This window comes from Drosophila mauritiana, chromosome 3R (genome assembly GCF_004382145.1).
Source record: "Drosophila mauritiana strain mau12 chromosome 3R, ASM438214v1, whole genome shotgun sequence".
NCBI lineage: Eukaryota > Metazoa > Arthropoda > Insecta > Diptera > Drosophilidae > Drosophila > Drosophila mauritiana.
In genome coordinates, this window is record NC_046670.1 from 20,101,629 (window position 1) to 20,119,275 (window position 17,647).

Below are 17,647 nucleotides of genomic sequence, written 5' to 3' on the forward strand. Positions count from 1 at the left end.
AAATGGGAAGAGAACTGGGCAAAAATTGCGGCATTCTCATCAGCAAATTAGGAAAGGAAGGCGGAGATGGGGAAGTTGCTTTAAACACGGTTTTATTAATCATTCTTTTAAATAGTAATTTGTATTTATCAATTTGTTAATTGCATAGTTTACATAGTAGTAACTCTCCATAGCAAATGCCTATATAGAAACTCCTGCTGTCCGCTCGATTATTGCCAACACTTAGGTTCGTAAATATATATAGAGGTGTGTACATTCGGATTGAGGCAGATGCTTTTGTTGCTTTTGTGGTCGCCTTGGACAAACATTTGTTCTCGATTTCGAAATACATAACTAAATTGCTACACAATTTGCTTGATAATAATTTGATAATGCTATCCGTAGGTAATATGTAATATGTGTACATAAATATTCAAATATTTGTGTTCATATCCTCTGTGGGGCATAACTAGTTCAATAATTGATTTGTTAAGGTTGCATTCTCTACAATGTGGAAGGGTGTTTTTGAATCCGAGTCTATTGTTTGTATCTTTTGTCATTTCAAAACATTACAATACTAATTTTCTTGATTCTGTCTCTCTCTAAATATACTCGTATATAATTATTCACTCTTGACAATAACTTTAGCAATAACACACAACATTGCCCGGTGAGGCGAGGAAATAAAGCGAGTCTCTACAAAATGGAAATAATGAAGCAAAATATCATCGTTTAGCAAATATTGTTTTTGGTCTTTTAGTTTTACAACATTAGGGGATGTACTTTAATTTATACAGCAAGTGATAAAATTGATTGCTATGACCGCGTTTCCGCGCCAATAAATCCCCGATAAGAAATTGTATAAGCCAAGAGCTTTATTGCATCTGACCAGTATCGGCGCATCGGTATTAATATCATTCGACCCCATATAATCGGAGGTAAACAAAGAAAACATATATAAGCTTAAACTGAACTGATCAAAACTGAAGTAAGATTTAGCCGAGACATGAACCGCAAATTAGGCATACAATTTTCATAGATATTCTATATATGGATTAATATATTTGTCATATTTTCTATAGCCTAGGCTAGTTGTAAGTTGTAACTTATACAGAGCTGATGAATTTGTTCGAATCTAGTTCAGCGGTTATTTCTAGTAAAAGTTTCAAATTCTGCTTATTTCATTTAGGTCTTGACACACATTTGTAGTATTCTAGAAAAAAAAACTAAATTATTTAAATTGATTCCACTTAGTTCGTCGAGTTTTCACTTATTGTGTGTGTCTGTGTGGGCTTGGTTCGCACAAAACTGCATAAATCCATTTGATTCATAATTGTTGTAGACAAGTTTAAAATACTAGACAGTACTTTCGGTTGCAAATTGCTCGGTCTCCGCGATTTCATATTTAAAATTCCTGTTCGGTGTTCAGAGTTGTCATGTTTTTGTTTTTTTTTTTTGTTGCCATGCTTGTTAAACCTTCAGTTACAGTTTTCTACAATTTGTTAATTTATTATGAATTAACTAGTTGAAACAATTGGTAGCAAACATTTGTTCTTAGTTCTAGAGCTAGAGAAGTAATTGCCTTTGCTTTTGTTACTCGTTTGTATTTCCATTGGTAAATTTTCACTTGAGAACTCTATAAGCTAGCTACTAATTCAATTTGATAATTTAGACATTTATTTACTTGTTCTTTTTTTGTATCCTTAAGGTTTTGATGTTTTTGTGGTCTACGTGTTTTTTTTTTTTGACAATTTGTTAAGTATGCTATGTGTGTCCATATCTCTTCCACTACCAAAATCGTTCTTCTCTTGCCTTTTGTTTTCTAAATGGAGCTGGAGCTGTACAACATATTCTTTGTCGTCATTGTTGTTGTACATAAAGTCAAGTTGGTTTACAATTTGATTTGTTTTATTGCTGTTTACTGTCGCGAGCTTGCATTTATATATATAAATATTATTTTGTATTTTTTTTGTTCTTTTTTTGTTTTTTATATATTTCTGGATCACATATTCAAGTAGTTTCAAAATCACATAAAAATCACTCTTACAGTAGCGTATACAAAATACATGTGTCATCTATAAATATATATGTATGTAACGTACATATACTTTTCGATCTGGTTTCTGTTTGATTCTTCACAGTTGAGATGGCGTGAAATGGATTTCTTGACATGTTGTAAAATTGCTTTGCATTGGTTTTTGCTGGAATGGGGTTGAAAAACGCGTAGGTCGCTAGACATCCCATGTATATCGTGGAGATTCATAAAGTAAATTAGCAAATCTTTCAAACTGTGCCCGGTGATGAGAGTCAGGGATATTCTGAGAGAGGTATGCATTCAGTTTTCAGTTTAGTTTGGTACTACACACAATAGATTTGCGACTCAACAGCTCCATTATAAAACCAATTTTCTCATTGTTTGTTCTCGTGATTTTTAGTTTTTTTGTGTACACTTGTATCATAAACTATTAAAGCATTTATAAGTTAACACACAATTGTTTATTGTTATATTTATTAATTATTTGTATTCCTTGCTGATTTGGCTTCTACAAAACACAGTACAAACACACACAGAGATAAGAGCCTTTGCGCTGCCTTTCCTAGTTAGCTTTGTAATAATATAATTCAGTTTTTCATTTGTATATATTCATAGTGTTGCTTTTGTTTCCAATAAATGCCTAAGTTCATATTTCATGTTCATATTCAATTCATTCCCAGAACAGTTTCATTTTGATTACATCTTTATCAATTCAACTCAACTAGCTAACAACACGTTTCAGTTTCATTCAACATTGTCCAATTGATTACGTTTGATAATTTTAATTCGCAGAAAAATACAATGGTTTTTGAAGACGGTTTTACATTTTCATTAAACTCTGTTCATTTCGCTGTATCGAGTTACTTTTATTGTTTATGCTTTCTACATCGCACTCATCGAATCTGCGTTCAAATTTTCCATAAATATATATCTATTCATATTCGTTCTTGTACCATCAGCCAAATGCTGGATTTTATATGACTTAAATACTACGTTTTGACATTGACGATTCATTTTTTTTTGCTTTTACTAAATTGGAAGCGTCCAGTTGAGACTATGAAAGTAAAATGAAAATTGAAGTCAGCTGCAAAGTAAGTACTTAAAGCACTATTCAAATCACAAAGTAACCTAATAGATTATATACGTAAGTTGATAATTTTGTGACTGGTTAATTGGCATTGGCTTACATGAGCTGCACCAAAGCCTAAATAAAAGCAAAGTGTCTTAATACATTCAACTTGGTTTTCAAAAAGACAAAATGAACTTTCGATAAGGAAAAGCGTTGTCGCATTTAGTTACTTCTCGTTTCAACATCTATAATTACTTTTTGTGCATTTGGAAAAGGAAAATAAAAGCTGAGTACTGACTAAGATTGATTTGCCGTCAGTTACATTGATTTTATGACCATTGTCTTGGCTTTTAGTTGTAGTTTGCATTCACAAGTTTGAAACACATACATAAAAAATACAGTTTGAAAAGTTTCGGCTTATATAAAATCACTGGTGGTATTTGTTTGTTTGTGGTTGTTTTCTGCTCTTCTATGCGACAATATATTGTTAAATTTGTTGGTTTCTATAAATTTGTTAATAGTCAATTGCTAAAAGTGTCTAGAAAAATTAATATATTTTATATTTATATATCTTTCATCCAATTACATCTTGTATGTAATTGTTTAGTTTTCATAATTTCTTATGTAATACTAGTGAAAAGTACAATATGACTGAAAGTTTAGCATATTTAAATACAAATATAGAGATACACAAATATATGTGGTTAAAAAAAAAAAATAAATGAGACATTGCAAATTCGTGCAGTAGATTAGATTATATGTATGCCTAAACACTGAATATTAAACAAAATTAAAAAAGGTGGTTACATAAAGCATAGTACAAAATCAATTTAAAATGTTTTTTCCTGTATTCGATTCGATTTGAGAAAAAATAAACAAAAATAAAATTACATACTTATTCGTTTAGAGCTGCTAGCTAATTCAATTAATAGTTTGTGCCTAGTAATTGCTAATATTCATGACGATAATTTGCATATTTTGCGTAGATTGAAAACATAAATTATATATTCCCTGCCACATGCACAAGTAGTAGGCATGTGTCAAATCCTAACTGTTCAAAAGTTTCAACGTTTCGCTTAAGACTAAAGTTTGCTTTGTGAGTACCACATTGTCATGCTGTTCGCGGTCTTGATCCCCATGATCCATTCATATACCATCGGAATCCCCTTTCCCTTTCCTATCCGATTTTCAGCCAAAGGGCCACTTGTGGTCCTGTTGCTGATAAAACATGTTCTAGGTGTGGGTGGTTATTACCGGCACCTGACAGTAGGGACACTCGGTGACCGATTCAGCGCATGTATTGCAGATAGACAGGTGGTTGCACGGCTCCAGAGTAACCGTACGATTGTTCTCCTCGCACTTCATGCACTTCTTGGCATTTTCTAGATATAATACTTTGTCGACCTCCTCCAAGTCGGTGCGCAGCTTGGCCTAAAATGGTAGCAGGTTAAATCCATTGAATTGGGAAATTAATTAAGTGACTAACCTGCAATTGCTTCAATTTCTGTATGGACAAGTCCCGAAGCTCTGCTGGCAAATTTAGCTGTATCTGTGCTAGGTCATAACGTTCCTTCCACTCCTGCGCCTCCTGCTTGGCCTTGTCCCGATGCAGCTCCGCGATCTTTAGCTTGCATGACATGTCCTCGAAGCGTCCGTTCAACTTGTGAATTTGCGCATTCTTCGTGAGCAGTTCATTGGTGATGCGACCCAAGTCGGTGTTGTTTTGCGACTGCAGAGATTGAAGGCTGAACGCATTCTTGGCCGTATTAAGAGTGTTCTCGAACAGACTATTTCCCACTGAGCTGCTGTTGATGTCGTCGCGTATGGTATTCAATTCGGATATCCTCACCGAAGGACTAATCGACAAGCCATCGCCAAAGCCAGGCGATATGATGCGCGACGGAAAGAAGAGACTGCTATCGTTCTGGGTGGCCGTAAGGGAATTGCTGAGTTTGTTTGAGCCGCCATAGTTGAAGGCGTCCACGTTGAAGAGATTGGCATGGTTGGTGGGACTGTAGGTGAGCGAGCTGCTGGGAATGTTGACGGCGAAGCCACCTGAGTTAAAATCTGTGCAAATGGAATTAGCTTTACCAATTAGTTTGCACTCGTAGCCCATTGATGACTTACCGTTAATTGAGTTACTTAGAGTCGTATTAGGAATGTTAATTGGCGCCGAGGAACGTGTTAATAAGCTAGTATTGGCCAGACTCGCCGACAATGAGTTCTCGCGCGGATCGTCCATTGAGCAAGCTGCTTGCAAAGAGTGAAGACAAAAAATTATTGATTTTCGGTTAGGCAAGTGGGTAAGGCATTTGCTATCTAAGCGCTGACATTCTTTGTCTACAACCAACACGGAGAACTGATTTCTAGTGTATAACTTAGGCGTACGCATGTCAGGACTATGGGATACTCACTGTCCAGGGGTCGTGAGAAACTTAAAATTTTGCTGAAATTTGTTGTGTTTTCCAAAGCGTCTACCAACATTTTATTGGTGCTATTACCATCAATGTTCAACAACTAAGAGAACAAAACGAAAAGAAAAACATCGAGGAGAGCAGGACACATGATTAAATGGCTTATTGAAAGTGTTAAGCAGTTAGTTGATGATGGTTAGCTGGATTAGAGCGGCAAACGATGTGTGGTAGTACGTTTGGGTTTAGGCGATGCAAATCGATGGCGTTATTTGGATGAGTGTTATTGCTTCGGTAATACGTACATTATCGACCCCTTGAAACGCATCCTGAGCTTTTAAATCAGGAAAGGCATTGGAAATAAGCTCGATTAGGGATACCGTGTGATCCCGCTTCTTCTCGTCAATTGAGCATGCTTTATTTGGATTGGGAGTAGTTACATGGACAAGCAACACCGAGCGGCAAAGCAAACATTTTTTGATGCACATGTTTTCAAAGGATTTGAATGATAGTTGGAAACAGATTTGCGGTTTGATGGATGAGGCGAGTAAAAGACAAACATAACGTTAGAACTGTAATATCATAACTTGGCCCTAAACAAATCCCTACAACTGGTTGTGGAGCACAGCGCCTAGGCTGAGTCCTATCTATTAGCTCATCGAATCCTCTATACTTACGTTCCACATGGGCAAAGGCGCAGAAGACGCTGCGCGGACAGTATCCGGCCTGCTGGACATCGTTGCACTTGGTCGACTTGTAGATCTCCGGGTGGAACTGCTGCTCGGTGCGTGTGTGGCAGTACTGGCAGTTATCGCCGGCCTCGCAGTTGCCCGGTTCTCCCCATTCCTCGCCGTGCTTGACATTGGGGCAAGGAGTGGACCTAAAAAAATGGTACATTGTGGTTTCAAACTGACTTTAAGATTAATTCAAGGGTAAATCTTACCTGTACTTGTATTTTCTGGGCGAGCGACGTTTGTCCTTGCTATTGTGGTACTGTGGACAAGCGTATCCTTGGCGGCACAGGCGCGGTGGGCGCTTGCAGGGCTCTGTCTTGTAGTTGGCCAGCACGTAGTTGGTGTCCTGCCACTTGGGATCCTCGTTCATCAAATTGCGCTCCTTGTCCAGGGCATTCAGAGCATTAGTGCTGTCCAGTGTGGTCTCTGCGTTCTGCAGGGTCTCCAGCTCTTTGATGTCATAAACCGGTGGGCGCTGGTCCTGCATGCCATGGGCGAAAGCGCAGTGTAGTCCATTCTTGACGCAGTATCCACGGCTGTCGGTGTCGTGGACGCACATGCATGTCTTGTAGTAGCGCAGATGGTATCGCCTTTCGGTGTCGCCAGCAGTGCGGTGTAAGTAGGGGCATCTAAACGGGAAGAAAGGGAGTTTTAGTGACGTCAAAGCAGGCGACAAACCCAAGTGAATGGACTGTTTGATACCCATTAATTAAAAAGAAGAGAAAGAAAAAACAACAGAGTTGTAAATTTGCATGGGAAGAATCATCATTTTAATACATGATTTAGTTTAGTCTTTTAATAAGTAAAAGGAATTCATCTTTCTCAACTAAAACCGCTTTCTTTTCACTTTCTACGAACTTTGAACTAATGATTACAGTATACCCGTTTATACCCTGTAAGGAGACTACAACACTAAATGGATTGAATGGGGGTCGGGGTCAGAGGTCGGACCTCGAGTCTGGGTCATAAAAACAGATATTGTTGTTGTCTCTCACAAAGCGTAATTGCGTTTTACTTTTAGCCCGTTCTTACACTTCGCAGAGCTTTTCTCCAAAGCTCGCCAGCCACAATAACTGTACATTTCGAAGCTGCCGGGGGAAAATCAAAATAAACGAAGAAGAAAACACGCAAAAGCGAAACGCAATAAAAACAATGACGCACACACTTGTAGCGATGCCGTTCGTCTGCGCGTGTGTGTGTTTGTGCTTGCCTGTGTGTGTGTTAGCGTCTGTGCATGTACAGAGGTGGTCAAAAGTATTTACACAACGAGCTTTTTTTTCAATTGTTGACAAATTGAAAAAAAAGCTCGTTGTGTAAATACTTTTGACCACCTCTGTATACATGCGACAAGAGAGCAACAACCACCACAAAACGGATGCTGATAAGAATTTGCTAGCCCACTTGAGCTGGAATCACTTTCACTTTTGCACGGTGGTGACCTCGCCTGCACACACACATACACATGCACAGAGATACAGCCAGCAGTACGCCCACATACGCACTTACAATTTCACTTTTAGCTTACCAGGCCCCTGCCACCGCCCCCACCTCTCCCCCCTGCATACAACCGCACTATGGTTTTTGTTTGTAAACACGAAGACAAGAGATACACACACATCGCGAAGGAAGGAGAGCGCAAAGAGGAAACAAAAAAAATACTACGTCGTTCGCTATTGCTGTCTCATCCATCCTCCGCCACTGCAATCGTCCGTCCCAGCGAGTTCACGGGCCATCGGAAACTATGAATTTCACAACATTTCTACTCACTCGTCGCCCTCGGGACATATCCCAGTGGTCTCGTCGTATTTGGTGCAATAGTTATCCGCACTGTAGTTGAAGGTGCCATCGCGTTTTCGCACTGGACGACGCCGACGCTGGTTTTGAAAATGCCAATTGAAACAGACGAAGGGGCGATGCTGGTTGCACTTGTGCTGCAAAAACGACTGGCACTGCTCCACGCGGAACTCCTTCAGGTAGCTGAAACGGTTGGCGGAAAGGTTGCACGTCACTTTAACTATCGTTTGTATTATTTTGCATCTATTTACGTGTAGTGATTTGGCTTTTCCTGCTGCGAGGAAAGCAGCAGCTTGTTCGTTTCATTTGCCAACATCGTTGTTAGTGATGTGCAAAAAACATCGGTGCGTCGGGCATCCATGGCCTTAAGTCGATTATTATCGATAATTTTCGTGGGCGTCGTTGATATCGATTGGTTAGCAAGTGCACACACCGCAGTTGGTGGGTGGTTAGCCGGGACGCAAGCAAACTAAATTTGGCGCCAAAATTAATGCGAAATTGTTATGCTTTGTTTTATTTAAAACTACGCCCATTTAAGAATTATAACAGAAAGGAAGGAAAAACATTTCACAGCGAAGAAGGAAAGTAAATACGTTTTTAGTCCAAGGGTATGGGAATGAAGGCGTTGATTCTGTCCGTCTGTCGCTGCGCTATGCACTCGCTGATCCAGACGATATTGCGGACCTCCAACTGTTTAAGCTTGATGAACGAGTAGAAGATCCCGAAGTGGTACTGCTGCAGGAAGGTCTGCACATTCTTCTTGGCCTCCATCATGAGAAAGCGGTCCTCCAGCGTAATCATGCCGTCCGAGTCGCGCTCCAAGTTGTCGAACATTTTGCCATAGCCATCGAACACATTGCACACATCCCTTATTTTATCAGTTTCATTCAAATTGGACATGGAGGCCAAGGCTATCTTGGGCAGGTAGCCACAGGTGGGGAACATCTTTAGACGATCCTTCGGACTGCGTGTTTGTTGGGCATTATCAGTGAATGAATTTTATAGCTACACCGATATATATACCTGATATCACTACCAATAGCGTTCACGGCTATTGTGATGGTCCGACGATCCGCCTCGAAGGACAACAGATTGGTCATCACGTTGGCGGTGTTGCCGCCCAGTTGGCTGCAATAGGCGTAGAATTTCTCCAGATAAGCGCGGTACAGATGGGCTCGCACAATCTCCACGTCGAGGTAACGCAGTGACTCCATGGGCAAATCGCGTGGCACAAAACGCGCAATGGGCGTATCAATTAGAACAGCGTCGAAGAGCTCCGCGGAGTTCGAGGCCACTTCGATGGCGCCCAGTTGGTCGAACTCGCCCAGCGGATGGCACATTCTTAGCAGACGCTTCATGGATCGATGGTTGTTCAGGCCAGCGACCAGAAGCGCCACGTTGTCGATCATAAACGGATATCGTATAAACTCCATGAAGGTGGTCAGCGGCTCCGTCGAATGACTGCGTATGTAGTAGTACTGCTGCAGCAGACGGTCCCTAAGGCACCTCTCGATCCTCTCAACGGACGGCGCTGATTGTTCGCCGCCGAAGATGAGACCGTAATCCGTGCCCTGGATGCTGATCATCACGTCCTCGAGGGATTCGCACTGGGTCAGATTTAGATAGTCCGAGTGCTTCAGCATGCCGTTCTTGAATCCACGCGTTAGGGCCTCCAGGTAGCCGTACTCCGTATTGAATATCATCGACATTTTGGCTTATTATTTTTTTAGAGCTATTACTAATAAGGAATTCAGACACCAGGCAACTTTTGAGTGAGAGCAGAAATCGATCTATGAAACATGCAGTGATAGGTATTTCTCGGACAAACTGATTCTTATGTAAATACTAAGAATTCTAGGTGCTAAAATAATAATTATTTAGCTATAAATATGTATGCTACGATAATAGCATTATAATTTGAATTTTGGCTAGCGTCATCTACCGGATTATGCGCTGTAGTTCACCTTAAGCACGCTAGACGGCGCAACCGATGTTGTAAGGCTGCCATTCGTTTATCCTTTTTGACAATATGGCAGCGCTCTAACGGCTTATAAATTTTAAATTTAAATTTGAAAGGATGTTATTTGTTTGATTATTTAAGATGTGCATCCAATTAGATTATTTTAGTAATAAGAAAACGCACCTAGTTAGAGCTTGCTTTTTGAATTTCAGATAGCTATTTTTCGGCCTATTCTCGCGCATTTTCCGCACATGCGCCTGGAGGATGCTGGACGGAAATTACCTGTTGCTCTTGGCCATTTGTTTACTTGCTGCTTGCTGTTTGTTTACTCAGTCAACTAGCTGCGCTCGTGCCAATAGCATTCCAACTGCAAGTTGTTACAATATACTCGGCCATTCATCTAGAACAAATAAACAAATTTCTCGCGTGGCCTTTGTTTTTGATATTTCTTTGCCTTGTTAGTGTCGCCGCGTGTGCATCGCATAAATGTGGCAATAAAGCGACATTTATTATTGCCACCGAAGCATTTAATTGCCCATCACAGGGGGGTGTCAATGCGAGTAAAGACACCTCCTCACGTTGCATTATCATCAAATTGAACTAATTCCTTCTGGCAGATGAAAAATGGAACTGTCACCAAAGAAATTCTGCCTTCTGGAGTTGTGAATGTGCTGGAAAAAAATGGTAAGAGTTGAAGTATTGAACTTGAATCATGAGATCCACCTGTTGCCTTTCAACGTTGTCAAAGACTTTAAAGATATTTGGACAAAGTCATGGCAGCTGACAAAACTTGGCCGATATGGGCAATAAATAAGATCACGTTGTTCGGTTCAAAGTTGGCATTGGCCATGTCGAGGGCTCGTCACTACCGCAAACTTTCCATGCGGAAAGTCTTAGGCTGCAGTCGTTCTTTGTCCAACGACAAAAAATCCCTGGACATGTGCCCGTCAAGAAGTCCGAATCGCGGGATGGACAAGTGACGGCTGAAATGCGCTTCCAACTCATATTGCTTTCAGCCAAAAACAGAAATCATCGCGTGGGTAGCATTTTTGCATTGGCGATTTTCACGGAAATATGTCAGCCACATGATGAAAGCAGGAAGTGTTTCAGATATATACAAAATCATTGTGGGAGGAGAAAGTATTGTGATGTATTTGGTATAACTAAGATAGTCGAAAGGTAGAGATACAATTATTTTACAGCGATATTTTGGCGCTTTTGGCCGTGGCACTCTTTGCATAGATGGCTCGGTAGATGTAGAAGCCAACTGCTGCATGAACGGCAACTACGGTGCAAATGGCCGAAATAATATCGGCATTGATGTGGGCATAGCTCTTGAGCACCACGAATTTCAGGGCAAAGAAGGTGGCTATGGGAAAGCCAATGATCAGGCAGCAGTAGGACATCAGCAGCAGGACAATGAACACGGATCCATGAAACTGGGTGTTTGGCGGCACCAGAACTTCCCACTCCAGCTTCTCCATGCTCGAAATCTCCTGAACGAAGATCAGGCGCAGGATATAGCCCGTGGCCAGGACATGCATCACAATCACAGTGGCTAGGCCAGATCCAATGCCCACATTGTAATCGCTGTTCCCATAGAGCGGCTCCATTATCAAGAACTTGAAGATGACGAAGATCACCACGGGAAAAAGGAGGAAGACGGTCAGGAAGAGCAGCAGCCGCTGCATTCGCTCGACGAGATATTCGGCTCGCCTTTTCTGGGAGGGAATTTAGCGGACTTGGAATAAGGATTTCGATTCGCCTACCTTGACATTGGAATCCTTTTCTGCATCGTTCAGGTCCGTTGTGGAGCATGGAGCGGGGCAATGTCTAACCGCCTTTCCACTGGGATAAATCTTGCGCAGCTTGGCAATCATTTTGTCTATATTATATTTGACTTGGGATAATCAACTCAATGCCTACTTAAATTATTGTCTAGGATACAGATAGTCAGCTAATAATAGCACACATATTTTAATTCAATAAACTTTAATCATTTTATTAACAAATATGATGGGCATACAAAAACAAGCCCAAGAGTCATTTTGGGGCTTTAAGAGATCAGCAAACATCCAATTTTAGCTGGACATAAAGATTGCCACCACGCGAGGCAGAAATATCTGGTCGCATGACTGGGGCGACATGACTATATAGTAATTAGTCTAAACCCAACCACACCAGTAGCCAGAAAAAGAACTGCGTCAGATTAGATATGTGCAATTAGCCAGACGGTGGAATTCGGGGAGAGCTATCTGACCGATAAAGCCCTCCAATCAACGTCGTGATTTTTATAGACACACTTGACTGAAAAACCGCGCCCTCGATTTATAGCCAAAGATTATTTGTGGGTCAGCTGACTGCAAGGGGATCGGTTGTTTCCCCAGCGAAATTAATTTGCGGGCAATTCATAAATTTAGAATACTACAAATCAATCGTTGGAATTTTCATTGACATTCACGATTCGGTTGTCAATTTTTCACAATTATATTGCGCATTTCATTGGGTGTGTATTTTTTTAGAGATATGAGCAAATTTTGAGGTCACTAAAAATTATTGTGAAAGATTAACATTCGTTTCAAAATTCCAGTTATTTCTCAGTTATTCATAAGAAAAGCATTTAATAAAGATTTAACAAGCACACAATTACCATACATCTTTGACGTTACAATCGCTTTAAATTATTAATCTTATCTAACTTTGCCCGCACGTTACTCATACGCAACGTTGGCCCATTGATTTGAATGTAGAGCAGACTTCCTGGCTAAAAATAAAGCAATAGAAGGGGAATTTTGTGAATACGCTTATCCAATATTTTTAACTGCTATATCTGTGAATCATGCAAATTTTAGACCAGCCTCTGTTATCACTCAAAAGCCAGCTGCTCTATAAATAATTCCGAGCGATAAAGAGACGCCATATTTGTGTTTTGGTTATTCGTATGTTGGTTATTCGATCAGTTTGGCCTGATGCCGTTGCCAAGGGCTACCGCGGCATCCGAAAATAGCCAGCTTTGGTCTTGTTCTAGCCATTCTATATGGTCCGCCAGAGAACTGGCCACCATCCAAATGGCCAACAGCTGCTAGAACAGCGGGAATGGCGTGAAAATAATGCAAATAATGAATATAATGAGAATTATGCCAAGTTCGCGATGGGAATCGGGTCAATATACCATCCACATCCACTTCGACAGGTTGACAAGTGGGTCTCGGGTAGCTCATTAGTGTGGGTATGCTGGTCATGCAAATTGCACGACAACTAATGGCGCAACTATTTGCAATTCAACTCCCGCGGGGTACTCCGCTCGCCCAAACCCCAATCCTTCCGGTTCCATTCGAAGAGTGTCCTTGGAGCGAACCGAAGCTGCTGTACTTATGTACGCATGCATATCATCGGCTTGCAGCTCAGTTGTACGCACATGTGTACGGCAATTATGGTAATTGCCTTGTCTGGGCATCCGCTTCCGTTTGTTTGCTTGCCTCCAAAGCCACCCAACCCAACCACCCATCCTGCCTGACCTTGACTGCAGTTTCCCCCAACGCTGCTGGTTTGAGAGGCAATTGGACTCGCTTTAACCTTGACAAACACGTTGTCCGTCACTTGAGAGTTGACCAAGTTTTATTGGTTTCCTTTGAGTGCAGCTGGTGAAAGTTTCCCCCTTGATGCGTTTCCAGGAAAATGCCAGAGAATTCTATGCTTTTGTGGCCTTCGATTCCCAATTATAAGTCGCTGGCCAGGGGCGCTTTTATCGGAATCTCTTAAATGCTGCGCATACTGTTTATATTGTAATTCAGTTGTTGGTGCTGCCATTAGCCATTATCCGATTTGCATACAAGGGAATTGTTCGAATGGGCGATGCAAGGAATGTAGAGGGATTTAAGTGGATTTAAATTCACATCCATCAGCCAGGAGGAGCGGCGGTCAAAGACACGAGGTGGGTTTAACGCACTGTCTGTCTCCCTCGAATCACGGGTATCCTTCGGTGTATCCTTCGCATGTTGCGGCAGGTCGGTTACATCAGTTTCGGGCAATCAACGCAGATTTATTTCCACGCCCTGGGAGCACTCAACTTTGAACCGAATTCGACTGTAAACTATTTGCTGACCTCTGCTCCTGACCCTGGAAAATCTTGCAGTTTTCCCCAGAAAATGCCGGTCAACAGTCGAGCTCGAAATAACTTTGGTGACATGTGATGGATTATTGCCTGTCCCCACTTTGATTGCCATTGTTCTCCGTCCGGGGTCAAAGTGGGCCGTAAAACAACAGGATGGCCTCCCCTAATGAGTGTGTGTTAATGAGCTGAAGAGGACAATAGATGGCTGAAATTGCTGCCGGGTTCAACTTCCTACGAGGAATGGCTGAGCACATCAAGTAAAAACGGTCATAAATAAGATAAACTAACTTAATTAAAGATACCAACGAATAACGAATGGCTAGCCATAAAGCTAGCCAAGCTGTTATATTATCTTCACTTTATGGGTAGTCACTTCCATTTTAAATATTTATTTTATATATTTATATTTGATTTTTTATAGCAGTTAGGTGCTCCTTGTATAATCATCTAATATTGCCTTTTCCTGGCTAATAGAACCCCGTTTTAGATAAACCATCCCAAACTGTCGCAGTCTAATGTCTAGACTTGACCAAATACATCCAGCTTAACCCAAGTCGCAGGTGGATACCACCCCACATAGTAGCTATAGTTATATGGAACCCCTTTTGGAGCAGATAAGTCACTGTCGTAAATTTGTGGCCGCACTGGTTGCTAATATTTGCGCACGAATCCGTCAGCGAAAGTAGCGCTGAGTCAACAGGAGTCATGCGCCGGCCAAGATCCAGATTCGAATACAGATACAGATACAGGTGAAGGTGCAGATACAGATACTGCTCCAGATACAGCTACCAGATACGGCTAGGACTGTGACAGCGAAAAACCCCAGTACGGTCGCGAGACAGAATTTATGGATAGCTTTGTTGACCAGCGTGACAGGGAAGCCATCAGATGTCTCCACACTGGAGTTTTGCCATAAGCTAAAACAGCGCCGATGTCATAATCGTTTAAACATTTCCTGAGCTTATCCTCCCATTTCAGCTGATTATATTTATATTCATTCGTGAATGGAACTCTGAGCGAACTGGGCGCCTTGTGCCACTAACATTTCAAAGTCAGCTATAGTAGATTTTCACATCATAAAAGTGCACTAAGATCTTAATGCCACCCACTTGATGGCTAATTAACATTAAAGTGACCGCTAAGTCACAAGGGGAAATTGCACACTCCAGATAAGTTTCGGATTAGGCGACTTGTGATTTGGGCCGGTCTGGCGCCCATTGGCAGCTAATTAGGCACAGTTCGTCGACTCATAGGGACTGGCCATTAACGTCACACAATATCAGCTACTATCAGCTGATATCAGTCGAAAGGACTTGAGATTCGAAGACTAAAGGGTAATAAACGAAAGTACCTTCGACGGAAGTTGCTAATCGGACACAAGACTTTGTCTTTGATTGCAGAACTTTGTAACGTTATAAACTCATTTTATTTAAAGTCATTAATTTCTTATTACTAAATATAAAAGTATTATCAAAATCTATTGCCTACTTCAAGGCGAAACATAATTTATATGCTTAGTATAGAATATAAACAAATATGTTTCCCCACAACAAAAATGTATCACGATTTTTTGTGCGCAATTAATTTTGTTGGCTTAGTCTTTTGTTTGGCCAATAAATCTTTCGACTTCTCAGGGAGTAAGAAGTCTTTCAAAAGCGCAAGCTATTTATATACTTTTATTTATTTCTGGCCGAGGTGAGCCTTGTGCGATTTCCTTGCAGCTGCGGCACGTACCGACTGCAGAAGGATTTTCTTCGTGGCTCCAAATGCATCCTAGGTCACTTCTGCCCAGGTTGGCATGCAAATGGCGGTTAGCCCACTTTCGTCCTGCCACTGTGTCATGCAATCCTGGAGTTCACTGCCCGGCCAGAGGTCATCCAAGGACGTCAGCAGGTTGACCCCCGACCCAAACCACTTTTCCATGCTGGGCACGCAATGACATTGACATGCGTTGGTGAACTTCCCCCAGCTCCACCCTTAATCAAGCAGATCCGCTCTACGTGCCCGTAATTATTTATTGGCCAGTGGCAAATGCAGTTAGCCAAGGCCTGAATGCACCTGCAACTTGGCTAAAAATAAACGCAATAGGTCCTCGCAACTGGGTCGTTGGTGCATATGCCACACTTGGCCATTTAGAACGGAACAACATGAAAATCGAGAGGCTCGTGTCGAGGGATTACTTTAAATTGGAAGGACCTAAGGGAGGACTCTCATGCTCACATTATCCCCAAGCACAGCCACGTGTGCCAGCCACGTGTGTCTGTCGCCGCTCATGCAAATAATTCAATCTAGCTGATGGTTTCGTTCGAGAGCGATTTGCCAAAACAACAGCTCATGAATTTCAACGCCCTTTAATCACGACCTTGGGAAATAAGAAGATGCAGGCGAATAGATGTACAAGATTTACACAGCAAGAATTGGGTGTTAATTGTTGCAACAAAGATAAGCTTTCAATTCATATTAAATATGCTTAAATATGTCATTATGATTTAGCAATGTAATATGATTTGCTACGACTTTTAAGTACTATTCAAAACCCATTTCTTATTTAATTTGTTTACAATTCTTTGCACAATATAATTTAATGCCCAGTGTGCAGAGTCACAAATGGAATACCCAGATCTTGGAGGAGTCGAGACTTTAGATGGAATACCTAATTGGCACACTTGAAACTGGTTCGTGTTCTTTGGCCTCCCACACACACACACACACACACAGGCACATGAAATACTGATTTTGCGGCTGTAAGTGTCCCTTCCCTTTCTTCGCAATTATATAACAAGATTTATAACTAAGGCAATTGAGCATTTATTCACCGCAATGTGCCAGTTATTAGACGGGGCAGTTTCAGTGGCATTCCAAAAAAAAATGTATATATACACATATAATCTCGTGCGTGGGATTCAATTCCATAAACGCATATGAATGAAAAAATTTGGGGTAAATATATCAAGCAATTGACGTCAGAGGTCATCCATGCATTAGGATGCAGCCCGAAATGGATTTCGTGGTTTAGTAACTAAATATAAATAAAGCCGCTTTCAAGGAATTTCGGCATCTATATTTGTAAAGGGTTAAAAACCCAAAAATGCACAGAGACAAAATAACATTAAGTTGTGTTGCAATGGGTAAATATTATCCAAAGTGTTGCGTTTAATTTGTTTTCATTGCATTGCACTTGCCGTAACAAAAAGTCATTATTCTGTTTAAATTTCCATTTGCTTTTCGAAAATTTCATTGTGTTTACCGCAAAGCGTTAATGATCTCTGAGCCACGTGCTGTGTGAGCCAAAATTGGTCGTAAATCAAATACTATAGGACTAACAAGTACCATTCTATTGGGCTAAATTAGGCACGGCCAAATTATTACATTACACTCGACCCAAGCCCGAAATTGCAAACGTGATTCTCCGGACACCTATTCAATTACCCATTTATCGTAATGGCCGCTTTACATCTGCAGTGAGCACTTTGAATAGATAGCCAAAGTGAATACACAATGATTCACTGGCTATTTCCATTCGTATTCATACCCATTGTGGGCATGTGACA

General features: G+C 41.1%; 3 protein-coding genes across 4 annotated transcripts; all 3 read right to left on the reverse strand.

The window, feature by feature from the left end:
* Window positions 1-1,019: 1,019 nt before the first annotated feature.
* LOC117142881 (RING finger protein unkempt) lies at window positions 1,020-8,365 on the reverse strand. 2 transcript variants are annotated; one of them, XM_033307153.1, is made up of 9 exons: window positions 8,274-8,363; window positions 7,996-8,205; window positions 6,438-6,857; window positions 6,172-6,374; window positions 5,800-5,909; window positions 5,498-5,600; window positions 5,211-5,333; window positions 4,570-5,150; window positions 1,020-4,514 (listed from the first exon to the last, which is right to left on the reverse strand). In XM_033307153.1, exons 1-9 carry the CDS (start codon window positions 8,336-8,338, stop codon window positions 4,317-4,319), a joined length of 2,013 nt encoding a protein of 670 aa, XP_033163044.1. In that variant the 5' UTR covers window positions 8,339-8,363; the 3' UTR covers window positions 1,020-4,316. The 2 variants fall into 2 exon arrangements, with proteins under 2 accessions (XP_033163044.1, XP_033163045.1); XM_033307154.1 differs by lacking the exons at window positions 5,498-5,600; window positions 5,800-5,909 and having other exon boundaries at window positions 8,274-8,365.
* Window positions 8,366-8,448: 83 nt separating this feature from the next.
* LOC117142882 (probable V-type proton ATPase subunit d 2) lies at window positions 8,449-9,800 on the reverse strand. Its single transcript, XM_033307155.1, has 2 exons — window positions 9,046-9,800; window positions 8,449-8,986 (listed from the first exon to the last, which is right to left on the reverse strand). The coding sequence occupies exons 1-2, from the start codon at window positions 9,729-9,731 to the stop codon at window positions 8,620-8,622; spliced, it is 1,053 nt and encodes a 350-aa protein (XP_033163046.1). The 5' UTR covers window positions 9,732-9,800; the 3' UTR covers window positions 8,449-8,619.
* Window positions 9,801-11,118: 1,318 nt separating this feature from the next.
* On the reverse strand, window positions 11,119-11,882 carry LOC117144545. The gene is made up of 2 exons (XM_033309781.1): window positions 11,752-11,882; window positions 11,119-11,703 (listed from the first exon to the last, which is right to left on the reverse strand). The coding sequence occupies exons 1-2, from the start codon at window positions 11,860-11,862 to the stop codon at window positions 11,179-11,181; spliced, it is 636 nt and encodes a 211-aa protein (XP_033165672.1). The 5' UTR covers window positions 11,863-11,882; the 3' UTR covers window positions 11,119-11,178.
* Window positions 11,883-17,647: the final 5,765 nt, after the last annotated feature.